Source organism: Desmodus rotundus, chromosome 2 (assembly GCF_022682495.2).
Source record: "Desmodus rotundus isolate HL8 chromosome 2, HLdesRot8A.1, whole genome shotgun sequence".
NCBI classification, from domain to species: Eukaryota; Metazoa; Chordata; class Mammalia; order Chiroptera; family Phyllostomidae; genus Desmodus; species Desmodus rotundus.
Genome location: NC_071388.1, coordinates 87,371,333 through 87,395,512, shown reverse-complemented (window position 1 = coordinate 87,395,512; position 24,180 = coordinate 87,371,333). Strand labels below are relative to the sequence as shown.

Below are 24,180 nucleotides of genomic sequence, written 5' to 3'. Positions count from 1 at the left end.
GAGGACAGGAAGTGAGTTAGAGCATATAGGGGGTATAAATGGGCATTAACATAAAATTATGAAGCCAGAAATCTTAGGTATGTTTATTATATATTTACTCATGGACTAACTTGAATATTGTTGAATTGTTAACATGACACAAAGAGGGGACCATTGCACACAGATGACTTAACAAACGTGCTAGAAATTAATCTGCAGGAACCAAATGAGCAAATCAGTGGCTACCTGGGGGTGAGTGAGAGTGATGGGACACAGAGGGGCAGAAGGGGGATATTAAAAGGGATACGAGGAAACATCTTGGGGGATGAATGTCTTCACTACTTTGACTGTGGTGATACTTCAGTGGGTATTTTATATGTAAGCTATTTCTTAATAAAGCTGTTACAAAAAAAAAAGATGTGCTGGAACTCATACCCAGATGTCGAAATTACTCCCAGGACCAGATTACACACTGTGTTAAAATTAGTCTTATTACTGTTAGTTATATCTTTCAGTTTTTAAAATTTCATTTGCTTTTTTCCCCATTACCATTTATTCCTGTTATCCCCACAATCAGCACTCTATTGTCCATCTCCATGAGTCCTTTTTCCATTTTGCTCAATCCCTCCACCCCAAACCTCCCCACGCCCATAGCTGTCAGCCTGCTCTCTCTGAGTCTGTCTCTATTTTGCTTGCTGGTTTAGATTGTTTATTAGTTTTTACATATGAGTGAAATCATATGGTATTTATCTTTCTCTGACTGGCTTATTTCACTTAGTATAATACTCTCCAGGTCTATTCATGCTGTCACAAAGGATAAAGTTTTCTTCTTTTTTATGACTGAATAGTATCCTATTGTGTAAATGTCCCATAGTTGTTTTATCCACTCATCCTACTGATGGACACTTGGGCTGCTTCCATATCTTGGCAATTGTAAATAACTCTATAAGAACATAGGGGTGCTTATGTTCTTTCAAATTAGTGTTTTGGGTTGCTTTGGATGTATTCTCACAATTGGGATTGCTGGGTCAAACAACATATACATTTAAATTTTTTTGAGTTAACTCCGTACTGCTTTCCACAGTGGCTGCACCAATTTGTATTCCCACCAACAGCACAAAAGGATTCCTCTTACTCCACATCCTTGCCAGCACTTGTTTGTAGGTGAATTAATGATAGCCACTGTCACCAGTGTGAGGTGATATCTCATTGTGGTTTTAATTTGATTTTCTCTAATGATTAGTGATGTTGAACATCTTTTCATGTGTATTAGTCAACTGCATGTCCTTTTTGGAGAAGCATCTGTTCAGGTCCTTTGCCCATTTTTTAATTGGGTGGTTTATTTTTTTGGTGTTGAGTTTTGTAAATTCTTTATAAATTTTGGATATTAACTCCTTATCAGATGTATCAGAGAATATGTTTTCCAATTCAGTGGGTTGTCTTTTATTTTTTTCATTTGCTGTGCAATATTTTTTCCTTTGCTGTGCAAAACCTTTTAGTTTGTTGTAGTCACATTTCTTTATTTTTACATTTCCCTTGCCTGAGAAGATGTATTTGCTTTTTTCTTCTAGGATTTTTATGGCTCGGGGTCTAATATTTGTCTTTAATCCATTTTGAATTTATTCTTGTTTGTAGCATAAAAAGTTGGTCTGGCTTCTAGTTTTTCTGCACGTATCTGTCCAATTTTCCCAGTGCCATTTATTGAATAAACTATCTTTTGCCCACTGAATGTGCTTGCTTCCTCTGTTAAAAATTAGTGGATATAAAGGCGTGGGTTTATTTCTGGGCTCTCTGTTCCATTGAGCTATATGTTTTTATGCCTGTACCAAGATCTTTTGATTACTATGGCCTTATAGTATAGTTTCGTATTAGGTAGTGTGATTCCTCCAACTTTATTTTTCTCTCTCAAGATCACTGTTGCTATTTGGGGTCTTTTGTGGTTCCATATAAATTTTTGAAATATTTGTTCTAGTTCTATAAAATACATCATTGGAATCTTGATTAGAATTGCATTGAATCTATAGATTGCTTTCGGTAGCATGGACAACTTGATGTTAATTTTTCCTATCCATGAACATGGTATGTGCTTCACTTATTTGTATCTTCAATGTCTTATAATTTTCCAAGTACAGGTCATTTACTTCTTTGGTTAAATTTATTCCTAGGTATCTTATTCTTTTTGAAGCAATTGTGAATGAGATTGTTTTCTTAATATCCCTATCTGATAGTTCATTATTGGGATATACAAATTCAACTGACTTGTGGATATTAATTTAGTATCCTGCTATTTTACTGAATTCATTTATCACTCCTAGTGATTTCTTGGTGGAATTCTTAGGGTTCTATATATACAGTATCATGTTGTCTGCAATAATCGGAGTTTTACTTCTTCCTTTCCAATTTGGATGCCTTTTATTTCTTCTTTTTGTCTGATTGCGGTGGCTAGGACTTTCAGTACTATGTGGAATAAGAGAGGGGAAAGCAGACATCCTCTATCTTGTTCCCAATGTTAAGGGGAACACTTGCAGTTTTTGCCTGTTCAGTATAATGTTGGTGGTGGGTTTGTCATATATATAGTCTTCATTATGTTTAGGTATGTTCCCTCTATTCCTACATTGCTGAGTGTTCATCATAAATGGGTGCTGGATTTTATCAAATGCTTTTTCTGCATCTATTGATATGATCATGTGGTTTTTTCCTTCATTTTGTTTATGTGGTGAATCACATTTTTTGATTTGCAAATGTTGTACCAACCCTATATTCCCAGAATAAATACCACATATTTACACATATGGTATATGATCTTTTTGATGCTATGCTGGATTCTGTTTGCTAATATTTTGTTGAGGAGTTTAGCATCTATGTTCATCAGAGATATTGGCCTATAATTTTTTTTTTGTAGTGTCTTTACTGTTTTGGAATTAGGATAATGTTGGCCTCATAACATGAGCTTGGGAGCCTTCCCTCCTCTTGAATTTTTTGAAATAATTTGACAGGGAGAGCTGTTAGTTCTTCTCAGAATGTTTGGTAAAATTCACCTGTGAAGCCATCTGGTTGAGGGTGTTTGTTGGTAGTTTTTTGATTACTGCTTTAATTTCACTAAGTGTAATCTGTTTATTCAGAGTCTCATTTTTCCTGATTTAGTTTTGGAAGATTGTATGTTTCTAGGAATTTCTGCATTTCATCCTGGTTGTCCAGTTGGCATATAGCTGTTTATAATATTACAATCCTTTGTATCTTTTTGGTCTCAGTTGTTATTTCTTCTCTCTCATTCCAGATTTTATTTATTTGGATCTTTTCTTCTTGATGAGTCTGGTTAAAGGTTTGTCAGTCTTATTTATCTTCTGAAAGAAGCAACTTTTGGATTCATTGATCTTTTGTGTCTTTCTTTAGATTCTATTTCATTTATTTCTGCCCTGATCTTTATGATTTCCTTTTTTACCCACTTAGGGCTTTGTTTGTTGTTCTTTTTCAAGTTCCTTTAAGTGTGAAATTAGATTGTTTATTTGACCTTTTTCTTGTTTTTTGAGATAGGCCTGTAATGCTATGAATTTCCCTCTTAGGGGATTCCTTTCCAATGTCCCACACATTTTGGATTGTTTTGTTCTCATTTTCATTTGTTTCAAGGTATCTTTTGATTTCTTCCTTGATCTTGTTGTTGATCCATTCATTATTTAATAACATGTTATTTAGCTTCCATGTCTTTGCATGTTTTTCAGTGTCCTTGTGATTGATTTCTAGTTTCATACCATTGTAGTCAGAGAAGATGCTTGAATATGATTTCAGTCTTCTTAAATTTATTGAGACTTGTTTTTTTGTCTTAACATGTGATCTATACTAGAATATGTTCCAAGTGAACCTGAGAAGTATGTATATTCTGTTGCTTTGGGGTGAAATGCTCTGAAGACAACAATTAGATCAATTAAATTTGATCTAGTGTGTAGTTTACGGCTGCTGTCTCTTTGGAAGATCTATCCATTGAAGTCAATGCAGCGTTAAAATCCCTGACGATAACTGTATTTCTGTTGATGTCTCCCTTACATCCATCAAGATATGCTTCACATATTTAGCTGCTCCTATGTTGGGTGCATAGACGTTTACTAGGGTTATATCCCCTTGTTGGATTGCTCCTGTTATCATTATGTAGTCTACCTCTTTGTCTTTTACTATAGTGTTGGTTTTAAAGTCTATGTTGTCAGAAATAAGTATTGCTACACCAACTCTTTTTCTTTCCATTTGCATGAACTGTCTTTCTCCAACCCTTTACTTTTAGTCTGTGTGTATCTTTTGATCTGAGGTGTGTCTCTTGGAGGCAGCATATTTATGAGTCTTATTTTCTTATCCATCCAGCTACCCTCTGTTTTTTGGTTGGAGCATTTAAGCCACTTACATTTAAGGTGATTATTGACAGAAACATATGTAGTGCCACTTTATTGTTAGACTATTTTACTTCTTCTTTTTCTTTCTCTTCTTCTTCTTAAAGCAAGACCTTTAACATTTGTTGTAGTACTGGTTTGGTGTTAAAAAAAACTTCTTTAGCTTTTTCTTGTCTGAAAAGCTCCTTATTTCTCCTTCAATTTTAAACGATAGCCTTGCTGGGTAAAGTAACCTTTAGGTTGTAAATCCTTGCTTTTTATCTCCTTGAATATTTCACGCCACTCCCTTCTGGCCTGAAATGTTTCTTTGTTTTTATTTTTAATTATTTTATTGTTGTTCAAGTACAGTTGTCTGCATTTACCCTTCACCCCAGCCATGCCCACCTCCCTCTCCTAATTCCATCCCCCCTTGGTTTTGTCCGTGTGTCCTTTATAGTTGTTCCTGAAAACCCTTCTCCCCATTATCCTCTCCCACCTCCCCTCTGGTTTCTGTCAAATTGTTCTTAATTTCAATGTCTCTCGTTATATTTTGCTTGCTTTTTTGTTTCGTTGATTAGGCTCCACTTATAGGTGAGATCATATGGTATTTGTCTTTCACACTGGCTTATTTCACTTAGCATAATGCTCTCCAGTTCCATCCATGTTGTTGTGAAGGGTAGGAGATCCTTCTTTCTTTCTGCTGCATAGTATTCCATTGTGTAAATGTACCATTCTTTTTTGATCCATTCATTTACTGATGGGCACTTAGGTTGCTTCCAGCACTTGGCAATTGTAAATTGTGCTACTGTGAACATTGGGGTGCATATGTTCTTTTGGATTGGTGTTTCCAGTTTCTTGGGATTATTATGAAAAGGTGCTCAGCATCACTAGCCATTAGAGTGATGCAAATTAAAACCACAATGACAATGGCCATCATAAACAAATCAACAAACAACAAGTGTTGGAGAGGATGTGGAGAAAAGGGAACCCTAGTGCACTGTTGGTGGGAATGCAGACTGGTGCAGCCACTGTGAAATGTTTCTGCTGAGTAATCAGATGCCAGTTTAATTGGCTCTCCCTTGTAGGTAACTATCTGCTTTTCTCTTGTAGTTTTTAAGATCCTCTCCTTGTCTCTTAGTTTTGCCATTTTAATTATAATGTGTCTTTGTATAGCCCCCTTTGGGTCCATTTTTGGGACTCTCTGTGCCTCCTGGACATGTTTGTTTTTTTTTGTTTTTTTTTGTTTTTTTTCATTCACCGCATTAGGGAAGTTTTCAGTCATTATTTTTTCAAATAGGTTCTTGGTCCCTTGCTTGCTCTCTTTTCCTTCTGGTATTCCCATGATGTGGATGTTGTTATGCTTCATGTTGTCCTAAATATATCTTAAGTTCTCATATTTTTTAGTTCTTTTTTATTCTTTTTGCTGCTCTACTTGTGTGTCTTTTTTTACTTTGTCTTTCAATTTCAGCATTCAATCCTCTGCTTCATCTAACATACAGGTTATTCCTTCTTGTGTAGTTTTTATTTCTTATATTGCATTCTTTTTATCTGATTGGTCCTTTTTTATGGTTTGTATGCCTTTTTAAATGCTGTTCAGCATCCTTATAATCATTACTCTAAACTCTTTATCTGATAAATTGCTTGTATGTATTGGAAGCCCAGCCAGTCTTCTCCCACCTCCACACTCCCTACCAGTCTTATTGTGGTGAGGTGGTTTCTTCTGCCTGTCCTTGGTTACAAGGCTTCTCTCCCGCTACTGTTCAGTTTGTAATTCAGGGTGATTTTTCTTTAATTTAGTTGTAATTCCAGTTTGGTCCTGGGAGGACGTTAGTGTAGCTTCCACATACTCAGCTACCATCTTGTTCTCCTTTTAATTTTTTAAAAGAAGCAATATTATGTAACTTAGTGCTATTTTGTAATCATCAAAATTGATTCCCAGTGACTTAGCTGTTTTCAAAAATCACCTGAATCTTCAGGAGGCAAATATTTGCTGCCACTAAGAAGCTCAAGAAATTGAACTTGAATGTGGAATAATCCTTAGAGAGATGTAGGAAGTTGAGACCAATTTGCCAGAAGTTGTTTTTGAGTATCTTCATGCCACAGCTTATCAAAATACTGCACTTGAATGGACAATTTTAGGACGATCTTAAAATATAAAATTTATAAATCATAAGGACTTAGTGGATTTTATAACCACATATTATAAAGGACCAAAGATAGTACTTGCTGTTGCTGGAGGAATTTCCCATGACGAACTGCTCAAATTATCAAAGTTTCATTTTGGTGACTCTTGGCCCACATACAAAGCAGAAGTACCGGCTCTGGCTCACTGCAAATTCCCAGGAAGTGAGATTTGAGTGGGAAGTGACAAGATTCCTTTGGCACACTTTGCAATAGCTGTTGGTTGGGCACAGCCAGATACAATATGTCACATGTTTGCAAACACACAGATTGGCAACTGTGATCACTCTTTAGGAGGAGGAATGAATTTATCTAGCAAGCTGGCCCAGCTTACCTGTCATGGCAACCTCTTCCATAGCTTCCAGTCTTTCAACACTTCTTACACAGCTACAGGATTATGGGGAACACATATGGTTTGTAAACCAGCCACCATTGCAGACATGCTACATGTTGTTCAAAAAGAATGGATGTGACTCTGTACCATTGTCACTGAAAGTGAAGTTGCATGAGCCCAAAACCTGGAAACAAATATGTTGTTGCAACTCAATGTTTCCACTCCACTTTGTGAAGATACTGGTAAGCAAGGGTTATACTGTGATAGAAGAAATCCCATCCTCTGCTTGACACAAGAGTTAATGCTGTGAATGCCGAGAAAGTTTGAGAAGTGTGTACCAAATATATTTATAACAGTCCAGCTATTGCTGCTGGTGGTCCCACTGAGCAACTTCCAGATTTTAACTTGATTCACAGTAATATGTGCTGGCTTCATGATTAAAATGCTCCTAATCAAAATATTTTGAACATATATATTTATAAAACTAACAGGGATTGGCAAGTTTTAAGCTATCAATCTCTAGAGAAAAAAATAAAAATGAACATACAGAAATTTGAATGAAATCCTGTGTGAGACTTTCAAAGGGTAAGACTACCACAGTGAATGGTAGATCTCTGAGAAATCAAGCTGGAAGAGCATACTTTTAAATTGTAACCATATATTTTTTTATTGTTCTTCAAGTACAGTTGTCTCCATTTTCCCCCTCCACCCCCCTGCCCCACCCATCCCCACCTCCCACCCTCAATCCTATCCCCCTTTGGCTCTGTCCATGTGTCTTTTATACGTGTTCCTTAACAGCCCTTCCATTCCCCCCCCCCCCCATTATCCCCTCCCACCTCCCCTCTGGTCACTGTCAGTTTCTTCTTTATTTTAGGAATGAAAATTTGTAAAGTATTTCAGTTTTACTATAAAAAGAGACACACAACAAAGGTTGTCTAAGTCATTTCTTGGCTCTACTTGCATTCCGTACTTGCCCTTGAGTGTCTTTCTTTGCTTTTACCATCTCGACAACTCCTTAGGGAGAAAGTTGTTATTTAGAATTGGTAGATATTTCTAGTGTTTGGTTTAAATATGTAAACCATTCAAATTGGATAAATCTGTAATTAAAGACACTACTGAAAGGGTTGATTTTACTAACTGCCAGAGGTCTAAAAGTGTCAAAGGCTGGTCACCACTTTGTAATTGTGGTCCCATGACTACCATGGTATTGGAATAAGTAAAAATCTATAAACTCAAAAAATCTACAGCAACAACCACAAAAGAAGCACGCTCAAATGGCTGTTACAGGAATTAACTACTTGGAAGATAGCTTGATGACTTTAATAAGAATGGCCTGGATTGACTTTAGAATTAGAGCTTTGGTGGAAGGGAATATAGGTTGATAAGTTTGGATGGAGGGATCCTGGGGTCACATTACTGTCTACCTTTCTTCCCTCCCAAAGGAAGGAAATACTTGGAATCTGAAGGACCAGTCAAATTCTAGAGCTGGGCATGTCATACTGTATACATTATTTATTAATGTGTAGGTGGTTTACATTAACTCAAAGCCTTTTTTTGTCTTGATTGTTTTCTCCTGGCCATTTCTTGTGCAATTGTAGTCAAAACAGGGTTCTGAGCGCTATCATTGTGCCGCCATAGTGCTGTCACTCAGTGGCTGCAGTTGAGGAGGACAGATAATTATGTGAGCAGCATGACTTTCTGATGAACAAATTAAGCCCAATATTTATTAGTAATAACTGCTTTCTCTTACAGTGGATAATGAAAAACTGCAGGGTGGATTCATGTTGTGCTTCCTGGATGATGGATGTGGGATGAGCCCTGGTAAGTTAATTATCTTGATACCTAACTGGCTGTTAGAGGAAACAGTCTGAAAACCCATAAAATAAATAAAAGTAAATTGAGCTAGCTGTGCAAAAACAGGTATGGAGCTATTAGGGAAAATAAACCCCAGTGTTAACATACTGAACTTTTTAGTTTAAATATTTCGGCTGACAGAGTAAATTCATTGCAACCATCTAAACCAGGACAAAGAGTATGTAAATAAATATTGCCAGAAAAATGAAAGACAGAAGTTACATGATTACTTGTACAAAAAAACATCTGGGAATAAATGGAATACAAACAGTTACTGGTTGGATTCTGAGATCATTTTTTTAGACCATCCTTCTGGTATTGCTTGTGACAACCCTGAGGCAGTTTTCAGTGCCTTTAGGCAATTTAAAGTTTTCTGCTTAACCTTGAGGCAGAGGTCACTCCTCCTTGTTTTTAGCAGTTCATGATTTTTCTTTGCAGGTTCATTGGTTTAGTTGATTCAATTGAATGTACCCATCATAATGAATACATTTCAATACATTCCATGAATTATCTTTGTATCTTCAAGGCTAGCAAAAAGCCAGCACAAAGTAGGTGCATAATACCTATTTGTTGTGGAGTTGAAATGTTATTTATTTTCTCTGTTGAGGGCTTTGAGTTATTTGGGCTAGCTTACTTAACCTTGAGTTCTTTTTTAAAAATTATATTTTATTGATTATGCGATTGCAATTGTCCTGAATTTTCCCTCTTGCCCCCTCCACCCAGCACCCCCCACTCACTCAGGCAATCCCCCCACCATTGTTCATGTCCATGGGTCATGCATCTAAATGATTTGACTACTCCAGGGGTGTCCAAACTTTTGGCAATTCTGGGCCACACTGGAAGAAGAGTTGTTTTGGGTCACATATTAAATATATTGCAATGCATAATCACAAAAAATCTTGTAATATTTTAAGTAAATTTACAATTTTTTGTTGGGCCCCATTCATATCTATACTGGGCCATACGTGGCCCACTGGCTGTGGGTTTGAAAGTCCTGCTCCATTTCCTACACTGTACTTTACATTCCCGTGGCTGTTCTGCAACTACCTACTTGTACTTCTTCATTCCCTCACCTCTTCACCCATTCTCCTCCTCCCTGTCTCATCTGGCAACTATCTGGTAACTAATTTCCTTCTCTTGCTGCTTTTAAGAGTTCTTTTTATCTTAAACCTTTGGCTTTTTAATTATGATGTGTCTTGGGGTGGGCCTCTTTGCATCCATCGTAATTGGGTCTCTCTGTGCTTCCTGGACTTGCATGCCTATTTCCTTCACCAAATTAAGGAAGTTTTCTTTCACTAAATTTTCAGATAGATTTCCAATTTCTTTCTCTTTCTCTTCTCCTCCTAGTACCCCTATGGGGTGAATGTTGGACCTCTTGAAGTTGTCCCAGAGGCTGTTTTTACTATCTTCATTTTTTGGTATTCTTTTTTCTTCTTGTTGTTCTCTGTGGTTGTTTTTTGCTTCCTTATGTTCCAAATCATTAATTTGACTCTTGGTTTCATCCACTGTACTGCTGTTTCCCTGTAAATTATTCTTTATTTCAATTAGAGTATCCTTCGTTTCTGACTGGATCCTTTTTATGCTCCTGAGCATTCTTATACTCACTAAGTTCCTCCATGGGAGTGTTCGGGGCAGTTCCACACCAGAGGAAGGAATGCTCTTTTGTGCTGATAGAAGCTGAGAATACACAGTACAGCAGTTATCTTCTTCTGAGTCTTGGAAGCTCCCCCTTGGTCTGAACAGTCAAAGAATAATTTGTTAGGAACTTTAGAAGTGTTCAAGTATCCTGCTCACTTTGTATGGATAGTTTTGATTTTTTCCAGGTCATTTTGATTAAAAAGTACATGATCTCACCTATAAGTAGAACCTAATCAACAAAACAAACAAGCAAGCAAAATACAAACAGAGACATTGAAATAAAGAACAAACTTACAGTAACCAGAGGGGAGGGAGGAGGGAAGGGATAATGGAGGATAATAGGGAAAGGGCCATCAAGGAACATATATGAAGGACACATGGACAAAGCCAAAAGGGTAAGGTCTGAAGGCAGGAGGTGGGGATGGGTGGGGGGGCATGGTGGGGTGAAAATGGAGACAACTGTACTTGAACAACAGTAAAAAAAATACATTGTTGGTTCTTTATTGTTCAACTAAAAAAGAGAGAAGAGTTTGTGAGAAATCCATGCAGAAAAAGCAGTTTTATTTTTCACTTCTAGGCTTTATGTTAAGTTCACTTATCTGAATTCTTTTTTTTTTAATTGTTGTTTAAGTTCAGTTGTCTCCATTTGCACCCCACCTTGGTTCCCAGCCCCACCCATCCCCACCTCCCACCCTCAAAACTACACCCTTTGGCTTTGTCCATGTGTCCTTTATACATGTTACTTGATGGCCCTTCCCTTATTTTCCCTCAATATCCCTCTCCCTCCTCCCCTCTGGTTGCTGTCATTTTGTTCTTTAATTCAATGTTTCTGGTTATATTTTGCTTGCTTGCTTGTTTTGTTGATTAGGTTCCACTTATAGGTGAGATCATATGGTATTTGTCTTTCACCACTTAGCTTATTTCACTTAGCATAATGTTCTCCAGTTCCATCCATGCCGTCATGAAGGGTAGGAGCTCCTTCTTTCTTTCTTCTGCATAGTATTCCATTGTGTAAATGAATACCACTGCTGGGATTATATCCTAAGAACCCTGAAACACCAATTCAAAAGAACCTATGCACCCCAATGTTCATAGCAGCACAGTTTACAATAGCCAAGTGCTGGAAGCAACCTATGTGCCTATCAGTAAATGAGTGGATGAATTTGTAAAATAACTAACAGAATATGTGATATATTCTAAGACAATTCTTTAAAAAAAGAGACAATTCATTTTATATATCTCCATGAACAAAATGATCAAAACACAAGAATGTGACAGATACTCAGTTCTTCAGAAGGAATACACTTCAGTTGACATATAGAGTAGTATTAAGAAAAGCCAACTGGTGTTGAGAGAGCAATTCTTTATTAACACTGATTAGAAATTAAGTAATAAGTTAAAGGGAAGAGTTTATCTAATGACTGAAAATAGAATCTATCTGTTGTCCAAACTGAGTCACATCAATCTTGATCCTTAAAGGTGACTGCAGGAATTTCCAAACTTTCACTTCCTGTCTTGTCATATGACAGTCTTTTCCCCCTACAGATACCCTGAGTGCGTTTTTCCTTTTAACATAAATGATATCATAGTATTCTGCTGATTAAAACTTTTAGAGCTTTTTCATTCTTTCAGAGTAAAATTTATGCTCCCTAGTAATGCTTTCAATTTCTTGTGTTATTTGCCCTTTGACCCTTTCTCTTATCCCTCACCTCCTTGCTTATAGCAGCCCAGCCACCCTTTCATCATTTGAATCTCATCTCAGTTGTCACCTTATAAAGAAGCTTTCCATGATCATTCTGTCTGTGGGACACACTCCTGTTAACTCACCATCATATTACCCTGGTTTTGTTACCTTCACTTAACACTTGTAGAACTGTTCTTGTTTATTTGCCTCCTTCTTTCAATCTGTTTCTCTTACCATGACATACAGTTGTTGAGGGCAAGGGTCATGTCTGTCCGAGTCAGTGTTCTGACCTCTACCCAGAGCTCTGGCCACCACACATGGGAGTCTGTGTGGTGTGTAATGAAAACCATGGGATGTGGTCTTTGACAAATCTGGGTTGTAATCCAGGTGGTAGCATTCATCCAGTGTGACCTTGGGAAGGCTACATAAACTCCTTCAACCTCAATATCCTCATCTGTAACAGGCAAATAATAATACTGTCTCCCTCACTGATTTGTTGTAAATATTAAATGGTGCATGTAATGTATATAACATAGTACCTAGAATATACCAAACTATCAATGAATTGTAACTAATCTGTCATTTTGGTTATGTGTTACCTAATCTCCATTCCTGTATAAGAACATGTGATTCAATGCCAGGTTAGCTTCTGACAAGCAGAGTGTCTGGAAGCTTTTACACATCCCATACCAGGTGCCACTGAACTAGAGCATGTGTGCCCCAGACTGACACAGGGTCCCCAGCACAGTTTGGGAGCATAAATTCAAGTAGGCCAGAACGGTAGGCTCATTTCTGTCTTTTCTCATTTACATGGCAGCTTTCTGGAGGTATGTATTAATATTTTCTGAAATCTAGAAGATTTTTCTCTAGAATTCCAGAATGCCCTGAAGAAAACAGGGAACTCACTCTAAAAGTCTTGAACAAGTAGCCCTTGCTTCCCAGGTAGTATGAGACCAGAGCCATTCCTTTCTTCTCAGTCACAAAGGGGGCTGAATAGAAGCCAAATTTACAGAAAATTACTAGTGGTACAAATAATCATAATGCTAAAAATTTATTAGCATATATCAAGTGCCATGTGTTATGTCCAGGGTTTGGAGACTAGATCTTATTTAATTCATTTCATTTATCTTTATCAACAACTGTGTTATTTGTGTTAGTACCATATTTTTCGGACTGTAAGATGTACCAGACCATAAGACACACCTAGGTTTTAGAGGAGGAAAATAGGAAAAAGAGCCCCACTCCACCACCGCTGCCCACCCCCCACAGCCCCAGTGAGCCAGGTAAGCTGCATTCAGACTATAAGATGTACACCCATTTTCTTCCCAAATTTGGGGGTGTGTGTGTCTTATAGTCCAAAAAAATACGGTATTTCCCTTTTAAGGGAGATGAGGAAATTAAGCCTCAGAGTTTTAAACTCTTATTGGCTCAAATTCACATGGCTAAGTCTGTCTGATCTCCTTCAATATAATAATATTAATATCCTGGTCAGAGATTATGGAGTCTGACAAGGATCCTTGTTTCTGGGCTGACCCAAGCGTGTGGGTCTGTCCTAACACCCTGAGACATGCTCTTATGAACTACTCATAATTCCTAACCACCTTAAACATTTTTGTGTATTACAGAGGAAGCCTCATATATCATTTACTTTGGAACGTCCAAGAAACGGTTATCACCCTTGAAGTTTATTGGACAATATGGCAATGGTCTTAAAAGGTGACAGTTTTTTTCTTTAAGGCATGTATTATTGATATTGGAACAATATTTAGTTACAAGCAGTCTTATACAACATGGTCCAAGTTTGTAAAACTTTAAAAAGAATATTAACTTAGGAGTGCTATGTTGCTTTGGAATCTCCATTCCCATAACTGTCTTAGATCTTTACAACATGTTAAAATTTAATTTTCATATAGATGATGAATCTTCTTTCAGGAATATCTATAGTCTAGAGCTTAATTACATCTCCGTGGTTTATTGTTTGTCAACACATCGTTTAGCACAGGCATTATTTGTGTCCATGGCTTATCTCAGTAGACTGTCCTGATGAAACGAAAGGACACAGGTCACTATCATCAGTGTGGCTCCTGCCAGGGACAGATGATAGTTCTCTTCTTCAGCCCCAGACAGCACCTTCTCTCCAGAAGTCATGTCTCAAGCAGCAGTGGGGGGCTGGATTAGTTCAAATCCATCTGCTCTACTCATAGAAAACAAAATCATATTGTACCCTCTTGGTGATGGGTCAGCAAAACAGTGGAGTTATTTCTATGAAGAGAAAACCTTTCTTTTTATTGTTTGATATGTAAACTGTTATGTTCTTGAATTTTTTTATAGTGGATCCATGAGGATTGGAAAAGACTTTATTCTTTTTACAAAGAAGGAAGAAACAATGACCTGTGTTTTTTTTTCTCAGACTTTCTGTGAAGGAGAAGGTCTGAGTGAGGTAAGAGTTGAGATTTTTCTTCCATTCCAATGGTATTGGCATTGTTCTCTAGAATGAGTTCTTTCTGAGTATGATTTAGAAGTTTAGAAGTATGTTTGGGAAATCAGAAAAGGTGGCTAGGGTCATTGGAGGCCTGTCCTGTTGACTCTTTCTTGGGTTTTTAACTTCTAGGCAGTTTTCACAACTTTATTTACATTATCTGCACACCCAGATCTCCCAGAACAAGAGGCTCCTTTTGGCACAATGAACTTGTTTGGAAGAAGTCTGCAACACATTGCTACCTCTTGTGCCATAAACAGATTATCAGTCTTAAAATAAATACAATATTGGATTCAAAGTCTTGGAATATAAAATCTAAAGAAATCAGATTTGAAATAGTCTTAAAACTATAACTTGGGTGACCATAATTTCAACTCCATTTGATGACCCAGAGATTTTAATTTGCAGTGTCTGAGTTTTACTATTAAGAACATTGGTTATGATTTACTATTAAGAGCATCAGTTATGATTCAGTACATCAAATACATGTTGAGGAACTGTTGTCTACCCTGCACTGGATAGACTCTGTGGAAGGTAGGAAACAAGCAGAAGACCATCTGACCATAAAAGTGTTTTCATCACTGTCGCAAAATAAGGCAGCCACATATGAATTGGATAAACAACAAAATGGAGGTGTTTACACTAGAGTTGGGGTGGTGAACACACAATACAATATATAGGTGATGTATTATAGAATTGTATATTTGAAGCCAATATAATTTTATTAATGAATATCACCCCAATAAATTGAATAAAAAAGAAAAAAAAACCCAAAACCAAAATGGACGTGTTTAAAAAGAATGTTGTTCAATGAGGATGTGTTTCCGCTTTGTGTTACACATTGTGTTTCCCGATGTGTTACACATTGCCAAAAGCAGTCATATGGGTGGAGACATTAGAGAACCTTGAGTGGTCCATAAGGGTTTTATGGAGTGAGTAAAGGCTGGTTCCTGGAGGGCAGTGGCATACAGCCAGTCTCAGACCTGGAGACAGCATGGAGTTTGGAGGGGCAGTGTGAAAATGGGAGATTGCCCAGCAGGAGCGGAGTGAACTCACTGGCTGCAGTGGACTGGGGCTGAGTAATAGGAATGGGCAGCAATAGGGGGTAGCTGAGTGGGATGTTGACATGAGACAAAGAGATGCGTTAAACATTTATGTTGTACTTTATGTATGTAAAGGACATGTGAAACTGGGCCACAGCTTTGGGGTTATAGCTTTTCTAAAATGGACCATTCCCCCCATACCACCATTTAATGTTTTTACTAAAACCAACAACCTCTTTCCATTTCCACAGAGGCAGTCTCTTTCAGTAGTATTACCTAATACTTTTGATATTTTTTCTGGATATCTCTATGTAACAAGCCTGTAATGCTGCTGCTGCTGCTGCTGCTTCTCCTCCTTCTTCTTTTTTGCTGCAGGGAAGATATTTAATCAATAAATTCACAAAAATCAACATTGCAATAAAACTGTACAAATATTTGTCTAAATTGCAAAACTGTTATGAGTGTTCCCAGCAAGCAATTGGAATTATAAGAAATCACAAGAAAAACTAGGCCTTTGTGCAATTGTATTACTATTTTTGATTTGATTTAGGCATTATCTATTAATCTCCCTCTATAAAAGAGGAGGGTTTTTTTCCTCTACTCCTTTCATACACATACCTTTCCAATTTCATAGCTTAACTGTAATTATGATTTATATTATGAGACTATATAAACACCATTCTTAATCATATCATGTTACAAACTATTATTTTTCCCTTTCCCGCACAACTTTTTATTTTCCCTGGAATTAGTAATTGTCTGCTCAGTGTTCTATGTACTTATCACTACCACTGAGTACTTGCTTGGTTTTCTCTGTCTGTATCACATCTCACTGGTGCTGCGGCTCCCCCTTCTCATGGGTGGTGTTGAGCTGCCATCCTGGAATCTGCCTGCGCCATCATCCAGGCAGGTCTCCTCATCTCTCCTCTGTGTTAAATCTCAGATCCTGAATCTCATGTCTTCTTTCATAGCTTGTTCCCTCTTTTTGATATAACATATCCTCCAGTAGCATTTTAGCAAAGGCGTATGAGAGGTAAAATTATTTTGAAATCTCAAAAGCATGAAAATGTTATCTTAACTGAAAATATAATGATAGTTTGGTTTGGTGTTATTGCTAGGTTGGAATAAATTTTCCTTTGGAACTTTGAAGGCATTGCTCCATTATCTTCTAATTTCTAGTGTTGTTGTTAAGGAGTCTGAGGCCATTTTAATTCCTGAGTCTTGTATGGGGCCCAGCCCCCACCCCAGGTTTTTGAAGGTCAAGTGAATCATCTTTGTCCCGCTTGTCTGCAGTATTCTGATTTCAGTGGTTTGCCTTTGATGGATCTATTTGGATCCATTGTGCTGGGCATAGGAAATTCTGGGGTAATTTCCTATAACATTTGATGATTCTCTTTCATCTATATCTTTTTATAACTATTCTTTCTTAGCTCTTGGATGTCTAAGACCAGTTCTTTTAATTGTCTTATCTTTCCTGTCCTATATTTTTCCATTGCATTTTTGTTTTGTTTTCTGGGAGATTTTTTAACATTTCTATTTTAACCCTTCTCTAGAAAAATTTTTCCTATAGTCATATTCTTAATTTCCAAGAAATGTTTTCTCTCAATGTTTCCTTTTAAAAGATACCTAGTTCTTTTTTCATGGATACAGTACTTCCTCTTAGAGCTGTGAAGGTATTACCAGTGATTGATTATTTTTATTCTGACAATTTCTTGTTTTTCCTATGGCTTTTGTTTCCACTGAGTTGCTTTGTTTATGCTTGTTTATTTGGTCTCTCTTTATCATATTATAGGCTTTTCTTAGGTGGTTATTCATCCTGAGTACAGTGTGTCCTCACTGAACTTCCTGAATAGGTTCAGAAAACCGGAGTATCTGGAGAAAACCCACATAGACATGGGGAGAGTGTAAAAACTCCACACAGGCTGATAATTTTTTTCTCATCAAACTCCACACAGGCAGAGAATTTTTTTCTCATCAACATTGTAATGAAACAATGTTGAATGTAATGACATTTGAGAGTCTGCTGTATTCTAAAGATTAGTCCAATAAAATGCCTATTGGGAGCTCTGCAGTGTGGGTGGGGCTTGGCAGCTATAAGTGGCATGATAATAAGATCTAGCTGGGTTGTTTTATTGGGAAACCCTCAGTTATTTTTTTTTATGTCTTTCCTCCCAGACTGGTTAGGTTTCTCAAGAAGACACCTGCAGCCTTCTGCCCGAAGGCCTATGTGACAGCTTTCTTGGAGCCAAAGGGAAGAAGAGATCTGGGATTCCCAGTATCTAATATTCATGCTCTCAGTTAATCCTTCCCATCTCAGTAATGTCCCCTGACAACTATATTTGGCATGACATCTAATTTAGAAACGCTTTGTTCTAGTCTTTCCAGAGAATGAACATCTGGTCCCTGTGGAGGTGGGGGGTGGGGTGGAGCTATTGCCAGGTGGGGTATGGATACTCTTCTCTTCTTCCCATTTGCCCACTTCCAGAGTTAATGCATATATGTATTTGTTAAGTGTCTCTTCTTTATAAAACTGGGATTCAGGAAGAAAGTAAACTTCTAATTTTGTGTTTGGTTTTGTAATTTGGATGAAGAGTGGACTGAATTTGATCAGACAAAAGGATGATGTTTTTTATTTGTGCATTTTATAGTAAATTAATATTTATTTTTAAAATAGGTTGTGGTTCCAATGCCCTCATGGTTAACAAGAACCAGAAAACCTGTCACAGATGATCCTCAGAAATTCTCAACAGAATTGTCTATAATTTATAAGTACTCTCCATTTAAAACTGAAGCTGAATTAATGCGGCAATTTGATGTCATCTACGGCAAATGTGGTAAGATCATCAAAACTGAAATTTTGTTTGAAGTGTTTTCAGTGTCTTATGAAAGGTGCTGTATGTATGTGTTCATATTTTTTTTCTTATGATATCATGTGGAGTCTCACCGTGGGGCAGTCATTTATTTTATCCACATAAGTTTTGTATTAAGAGAGTTCAAACATTCCCTGACAGTGGGAGGAATGTTTGTACTTGCACGAACTTGGTGAGCGTGGATGAGAAGATGCTACAAGCTGTGACCACAGGGGCTCCACAGCCCCGCACCAGATACCAAAGTGAGGAGGTGCTTATTGCAGCGTCTAAGGTTACATGATCCCAGGTTTGTAAGAGTTGGCTATTTATAAAGTAATGAATCCAAGTTTCTGTGGCAGTTAGCAAAAACCTTGTAAATACTCCTTTCCAAACTAACAGATCTTTTTTGCATGCTTTCGACCTCCACCAATTTTCTACCCAACACGAAGAATGTACTATGTCTAGTAACATTTCCCAGAGCCAGTATTTCTCCAGACTTCCAACACTTTCTATATCTAGAGCCAAAAGAAGCCTACTCTAGAGAAAACCATGTGCATTCTGCTTTTTTAACTCCTTGATTTATGTAACATTTATAGAGAAACTCTGAGAGATTTGTTTCTGACTTAGCCTATGTTACTTTTGAAGTTTCTTCTCTAACATCTAATAGTGATGTTTTGTGTCATCCTTTCCTCCTTCTTGTAAAGGAAAATATTGGCAATTAAACTGTTCCTTTCATTAACATGTACACTCTATACTTTGAGTACTGTTAATGTAATCTCTTAGTTGACTTCTAATTATGAAATACTCTTACAAATACTAATGAAGAGCATACTATTTCCTGAATACTTTTCTAAAAGGTTTATAAAAATTGACTCATTTAATCCTCAAAACAACCATATGTTTTAAATACTTTATAAACTCTACTGTATAGAGGAGAAGAGTTGGGTTCAGCGAGGTTAGGAAGCTTATCTGAGGTCATGGCCCTGGTAAAGGTTTGATCCAGGATTTAGACACAGGCCTTCGGGCTCCCAAGTCCAATTCTTAGCCACTGTGCATTTCTCCCTTGTATTCAAGTACTACCAAAAAAGGGTAATTGGTGGTTCTTTTAATTTCTCTGACAGTCCTATTTGTCTTCAGATTATAAGCAACTCTAAAGAATTTGGACTTTTTTGTTAACTGTGCTTTAAGGCAAGGTCAGCATACTGTGGCCCATAGGTCAAATCTGGCTTCATACCTGTTCTTGTAAATACAGTCTTACTGGAATATGGCCAACTCATACATTTATGTATTCTCAGTGGAAGCTTTTGTGCTACAGCAGTAGAGCTGTGAGTGGTTGTGACAGAGACCGTGTGGCCTGTAGAGTGTGGAATATCTATTATGTGATATTCCTTTACTGAAAAAATTTGCCACACCTGTTACAGGATCTAAAACAATACTTCATATTTGTACAAATTTTTAAAACTCATATTCGTTTTCATGTTCATTGATTGTAGTTCCACCAATGAGAGCTTTATCTGTAATACAAACTTGGATAAGTCTCCTAACAATTTTTATAATGCAAATTATGAAAAGTGCCCAAGCTTAAGAATCTGCATTGAAGGACATAATAAAATGAGTAGTGAAAAGAAGTACCGTACGGCAGAAGCTCAACACTCTTCAGCAGAGAGTGGAATTTGCTCTAAGACATGTATCTTGGAACTCACCCAAACATATTTACTGACGTACAAAGGGAAATTTGGCCTAGAGCAAGCTTAAATCCGTAGATAAGATAATATCACCATGACTGATACTTAGTGTAGTTAAGATATTGACAAGTCAAACGTCTATTTTCGACTAGGTACTTTCCTGGTTATTTATAACCTGAAGCTTTTGCTTAATGGAGAGCCAGAGTTGGATATTAAAACTGACAAGGAAGATGTACTGATAGCTGGAGCTCCTGAGGGGTAAGTAATGTGTGTTTGACAAAACGTCTCAGCCGGTGTCAGCAGCCCTGCATCCTGGTTGCAGGTCCGAGGCTACTGGACCTCAGTACTGTAGAGCGCTATTCAGTTCACACCAGTTACAGGTGAAGTAAGTTAGGCTGCAGCACTGGTTCCGAAACCTGACTGAGATTCTGAGTGACCTGGGCAGCTTCTTGAGAAGTATAGGATCCTGTTTTATCCCAGGCCTATTGAGTCAGATTCTCTAGATATCAAGCCTAGAAATGAATATTTTCTATCCGTTCCCCAAGTGATTCAGAGGAGCCAGCATGTTTGCAAACCCCTGGAATATAAGATCTCTGATAATAATCTCTAATTCTAAGCCTCCTGTTTTATGAATATTAAAACTGAAAAAACACCCCACAGAGCATTATTCATACAGAGCATTAAAAATGCATCAGTATGGAGTGAAGCAAAAAGGAATACTACCAAATGGCAATTACAATGCCCCTATGAACTGCATACTTGCAGTTTATACATAAATAAATTGACATTCATTTTTCTTGGCTATTAGTAATCCGTAAAAACAGAATGAGAAGTCACTGGGGGACAGTATGGGTGAGAAAGTGTGGAGAAGTAATGAACTAGGGACGACACCTAGGCTTCTCTACAATAACTTCGTGTTTAAAACTTATTAGCTTGAGCATGCAGTTTCCTAGTGTTAGAATTTTAGAGCTAGAGGGAATTTAAAGGAATTTTATCCAATCTGAGACATTTTACATACCAGTATTGTCCAGTAGAAACATAATGAGAGCCACAGACACGACCTACTATGTGCTCTTAAGCTTTCTAGTAGTCACCCTAATAAACATACAAAGAAAGAGGTGAAATGAACTTTAAAAATGTTTTAATTTAATCTGGTATATATGAAATATTATAATTTCAATTTGGATATGAAAATATGAAGAGATATTTTTCACTCTTGGTAATAGTAAGTCTTCAAAATCCAGAGTGTGTTACACACACAGCACAAATAAATTAAAACAGAGCCCAGTAACCACAGGTGGCCAGTACTGCCGTACTGGACAGTGCAGCTTTAGACAAAGATGTTAACGCCCATGTAAACACATTAATCTAATAAAGATATTTTTTTCTTTTTTTTGCTGTTGAGGTAGAATTTAAAAAGTCTCTTCCACAGTTAGAAAATTTAACATTTGGTAACGCTTTTTTAGATGATCTTTTCTACTTCTTTCTGATTTATATTTTTTCTTATTTTATTTTGACATGTGGAATTCTTAATTTACAAAGAAATGGAGGTTGTTTTCTTTTGGAATAAATATCCAGACTAATTACTATTGGACAAATGCTGGGCACCCCTTTGCCAGCACTGAGATGGCAGTATCAGAAAGGAGACCCAGAACTGTTACCAGCACCTCCATTACTGTCTCCCCCTTTCCTGCTGGCCCTGTCCTTCTGCTTAAGAGCTGGTTCTAAAACCAGTACCTCATGCTGTTTAAAAGCTTTGAGCATAAATTTTCAAACAGTTATCTGTCATAGTGCCTTGGCCTTTCAACACAAGCATCAGGAAACAATACATTATTAGAGGATTAATTTGAAAGCCCACTCTTCGGGAAAAAGTTCTTAGTGTTTCCAGATTGTTTAACAAAGCCAGAAGCTTTTTAAGCCATTTAGGCATTTAATTATAAAATAAAGAAAATGGATAGGACCTAGGAGGTGTACATACGACTACATTTGATTTCTTTTTGTTTGATTTTTCAACAAAATTTTTCATAGTTTAATCGCAGTCTTCTAAAGACAAGAATGAGGTCTTATGAAAGGATTAGTGTAAAGAGGCCACAATTTCTGTACTAAAGATAATATATTTTTTCATGGCTTCTCATAGGAGTATGTGGCAGTGCCAAGAAGGGGTAGCAATTTCACCTCAGGGGGAGGGTAGTAATGCCACCTGAGTTTGCTTCTCTAAAAAGCCAGTGGGTTCTGACATTAACAACTCATTCCTCTTCACTAATAGACCAGAAAAAAATTAACTCTTGAGGCTAAAAAGAATACTTCTGGACCAAGATGGATCTTTATCTGACACTTCTTGCATTTACGACTTTTGACATTTGAACTTCCAATCAAGTGCAGTTTACATTATCTTGGTTTCTAGAACAAGAGGTTTACAATGTGATAATAACTCCTTTACCATTTCTTTTTTCTTGTAGTCATCATGTCCTCTTAAGCCCACTGGGCATATTTCTACTTCTGTCCAAAGCAAGTTTCAACCATGGGACTGTTATTTTCACCTTTGGTCTTAGAGAGTGTAGTCCTGCTGGTTCTGAAAATAATTCAATTTTCTACATAGGAATAGGAAAGTACAAGCTTTCAGGCTTTTATTTGGTCTCAGAGAAGAGGTTTTCTGGTATTATTTATTTTCTTCCAATTTTGTATATTATAAAATCCAAAATGAAACAATACTTTATTTTTTATTTTTATTTATTTTTATTTTTATTTTTATTCAGTTACAATTGTCTGCACTTTCTTCCCATCCTTCCACCCCACCCCAGCCAGTCCCACCTCCCTCCCCCACCTCTACCCTCCCCCTTGATTTTGTCCTTGTGTCCTTTATAGTAGCTCCTATAAACCCCTCTCCCCACTCTCCCCTCCCCACTCCCCTCTGGCTACTGTTACATTGTTCTTAATTTCAATGTCTCTGGTTATATTTTGTTCGCTTTTTTTTCTTCTGTTGATTATGTTCCAGTTAAAGGTGAGATCATATGGTATTTGTCCCTCACCACCTGGCTTATTTCACTTAGCATAATGCTCTCCAGTTCCATCCATGCCATTGCAAAGGGTATAAGCTCGCTCTTTCTCTCTGCTGCGTAGAATTCCATTGTGTAAATGTACCATCGTTTTTTGATCCACTCATTTGCTGATGGGCACTTAGGTTGCTTCTAGTACTTGGCTATTGTAAATTGTGCTGCTATGAACATTGGGGTGCATAGGTTCTTTTGGATTGCTGTTTCAGGGTTCTTAGGGAAACAATACTTTAAAATGTTTTTAGGAAATAATTTACATGTTGTTATTATTAATTTGTATTATTCCATTCTAGTGTTTAACTGTAAACACTTTTTCTTTTTTCATTTATGATTTGCTTCTAAACTGTATTTTCAGTTATTATATAATCTTTTCCATTTCTAATTTTATTTTCATTTATCTTTAAGTTAACTTTTTTTTTCAATTACAGTTTACATTCAATGTTATTTTGTATTAGTTTCAGGTAAACAGCACAGGGGAAGGTAAAAAGCATTCCCCCTGATATTTCCAGTATCTAACTGGTACAAACATAGTTATTACTGCATTGTTGACTATAGTTCCTTTGCTGTACTTTACATCCCCATGACTAATTTATAACTACCAGTCTATACTTAGTCCCTTTACCTTTTTCACCCAGTCTCCCAATTCCCCTTCCCTCTGGCAACCATCAGTCTGTTCTTTGTATCTATGAGTCTGTTTCTGTTTAGTTTGTTCATTTATATTGTTCTTTAGAGTGAACATATAAGTGAAATCATATGGTATTTATCTTCTTCTGACTGACTTATTTCACTTAGTGTTAATACCCTCTAGATCCATCCATGTTGTCTCAAATGGTAGTTTCATTCATTTTTGTGGTTGAGTAATGCATATTTCATTGCACATATGCCACTATTTAAACAATCTTTTTTATTGTTCAATTACAGTTGTCCCACATTTTTCCCCATTTCTCTCCCCTGCCCTGCCCACCCCACTCCCTGCTCCCACATTCAATCCTCACACCACTGTCCACACACATGGATCCTCTATACAAGTTCCTTCACTTGTTGCT

General features: G+C 37.1%; 1 protein-coding gene and 1 pseudogene across 1 annotated transcript in view; both read left to right on the top strand.

Moving 5' to 3' along the window:
* Positions 1-24,180, top strand: part of MORC1 (MORC family CW-type zinc finger 1) — a 156,393-nt gene that overhangs the window by 6,076 nt on the left and 126,137 nt on the right. The window contains exons 3-7 of the mRNA XM_071220772.1: positions 8,602-8,670; positions 13,651-13,741; positions 14,357-14,465; positions 18,222-18,381; positions 20,234-20,339. Coding sequence (XP_071076873.1) covers positions 8,602-8,670; positions 13,651-13,741; positions 14,357-14,465; positions 18,222-18,381; positions 20,234-20,339 — 535 coding nt within the window. The remainder of the gene's footprint in view (positions 1-8,601; positions 8,671-13,650; positions 13,742-14,356; positions 14,466-18,221; positions 18,382-20,233; positions 20,340-24,180) is intronic.
* LOC112320453 (mitochondrial-processing peptidase subunit beta pseudogene) lies at positions 2,019-7,290 on the top strand (annotated as a pseudogene).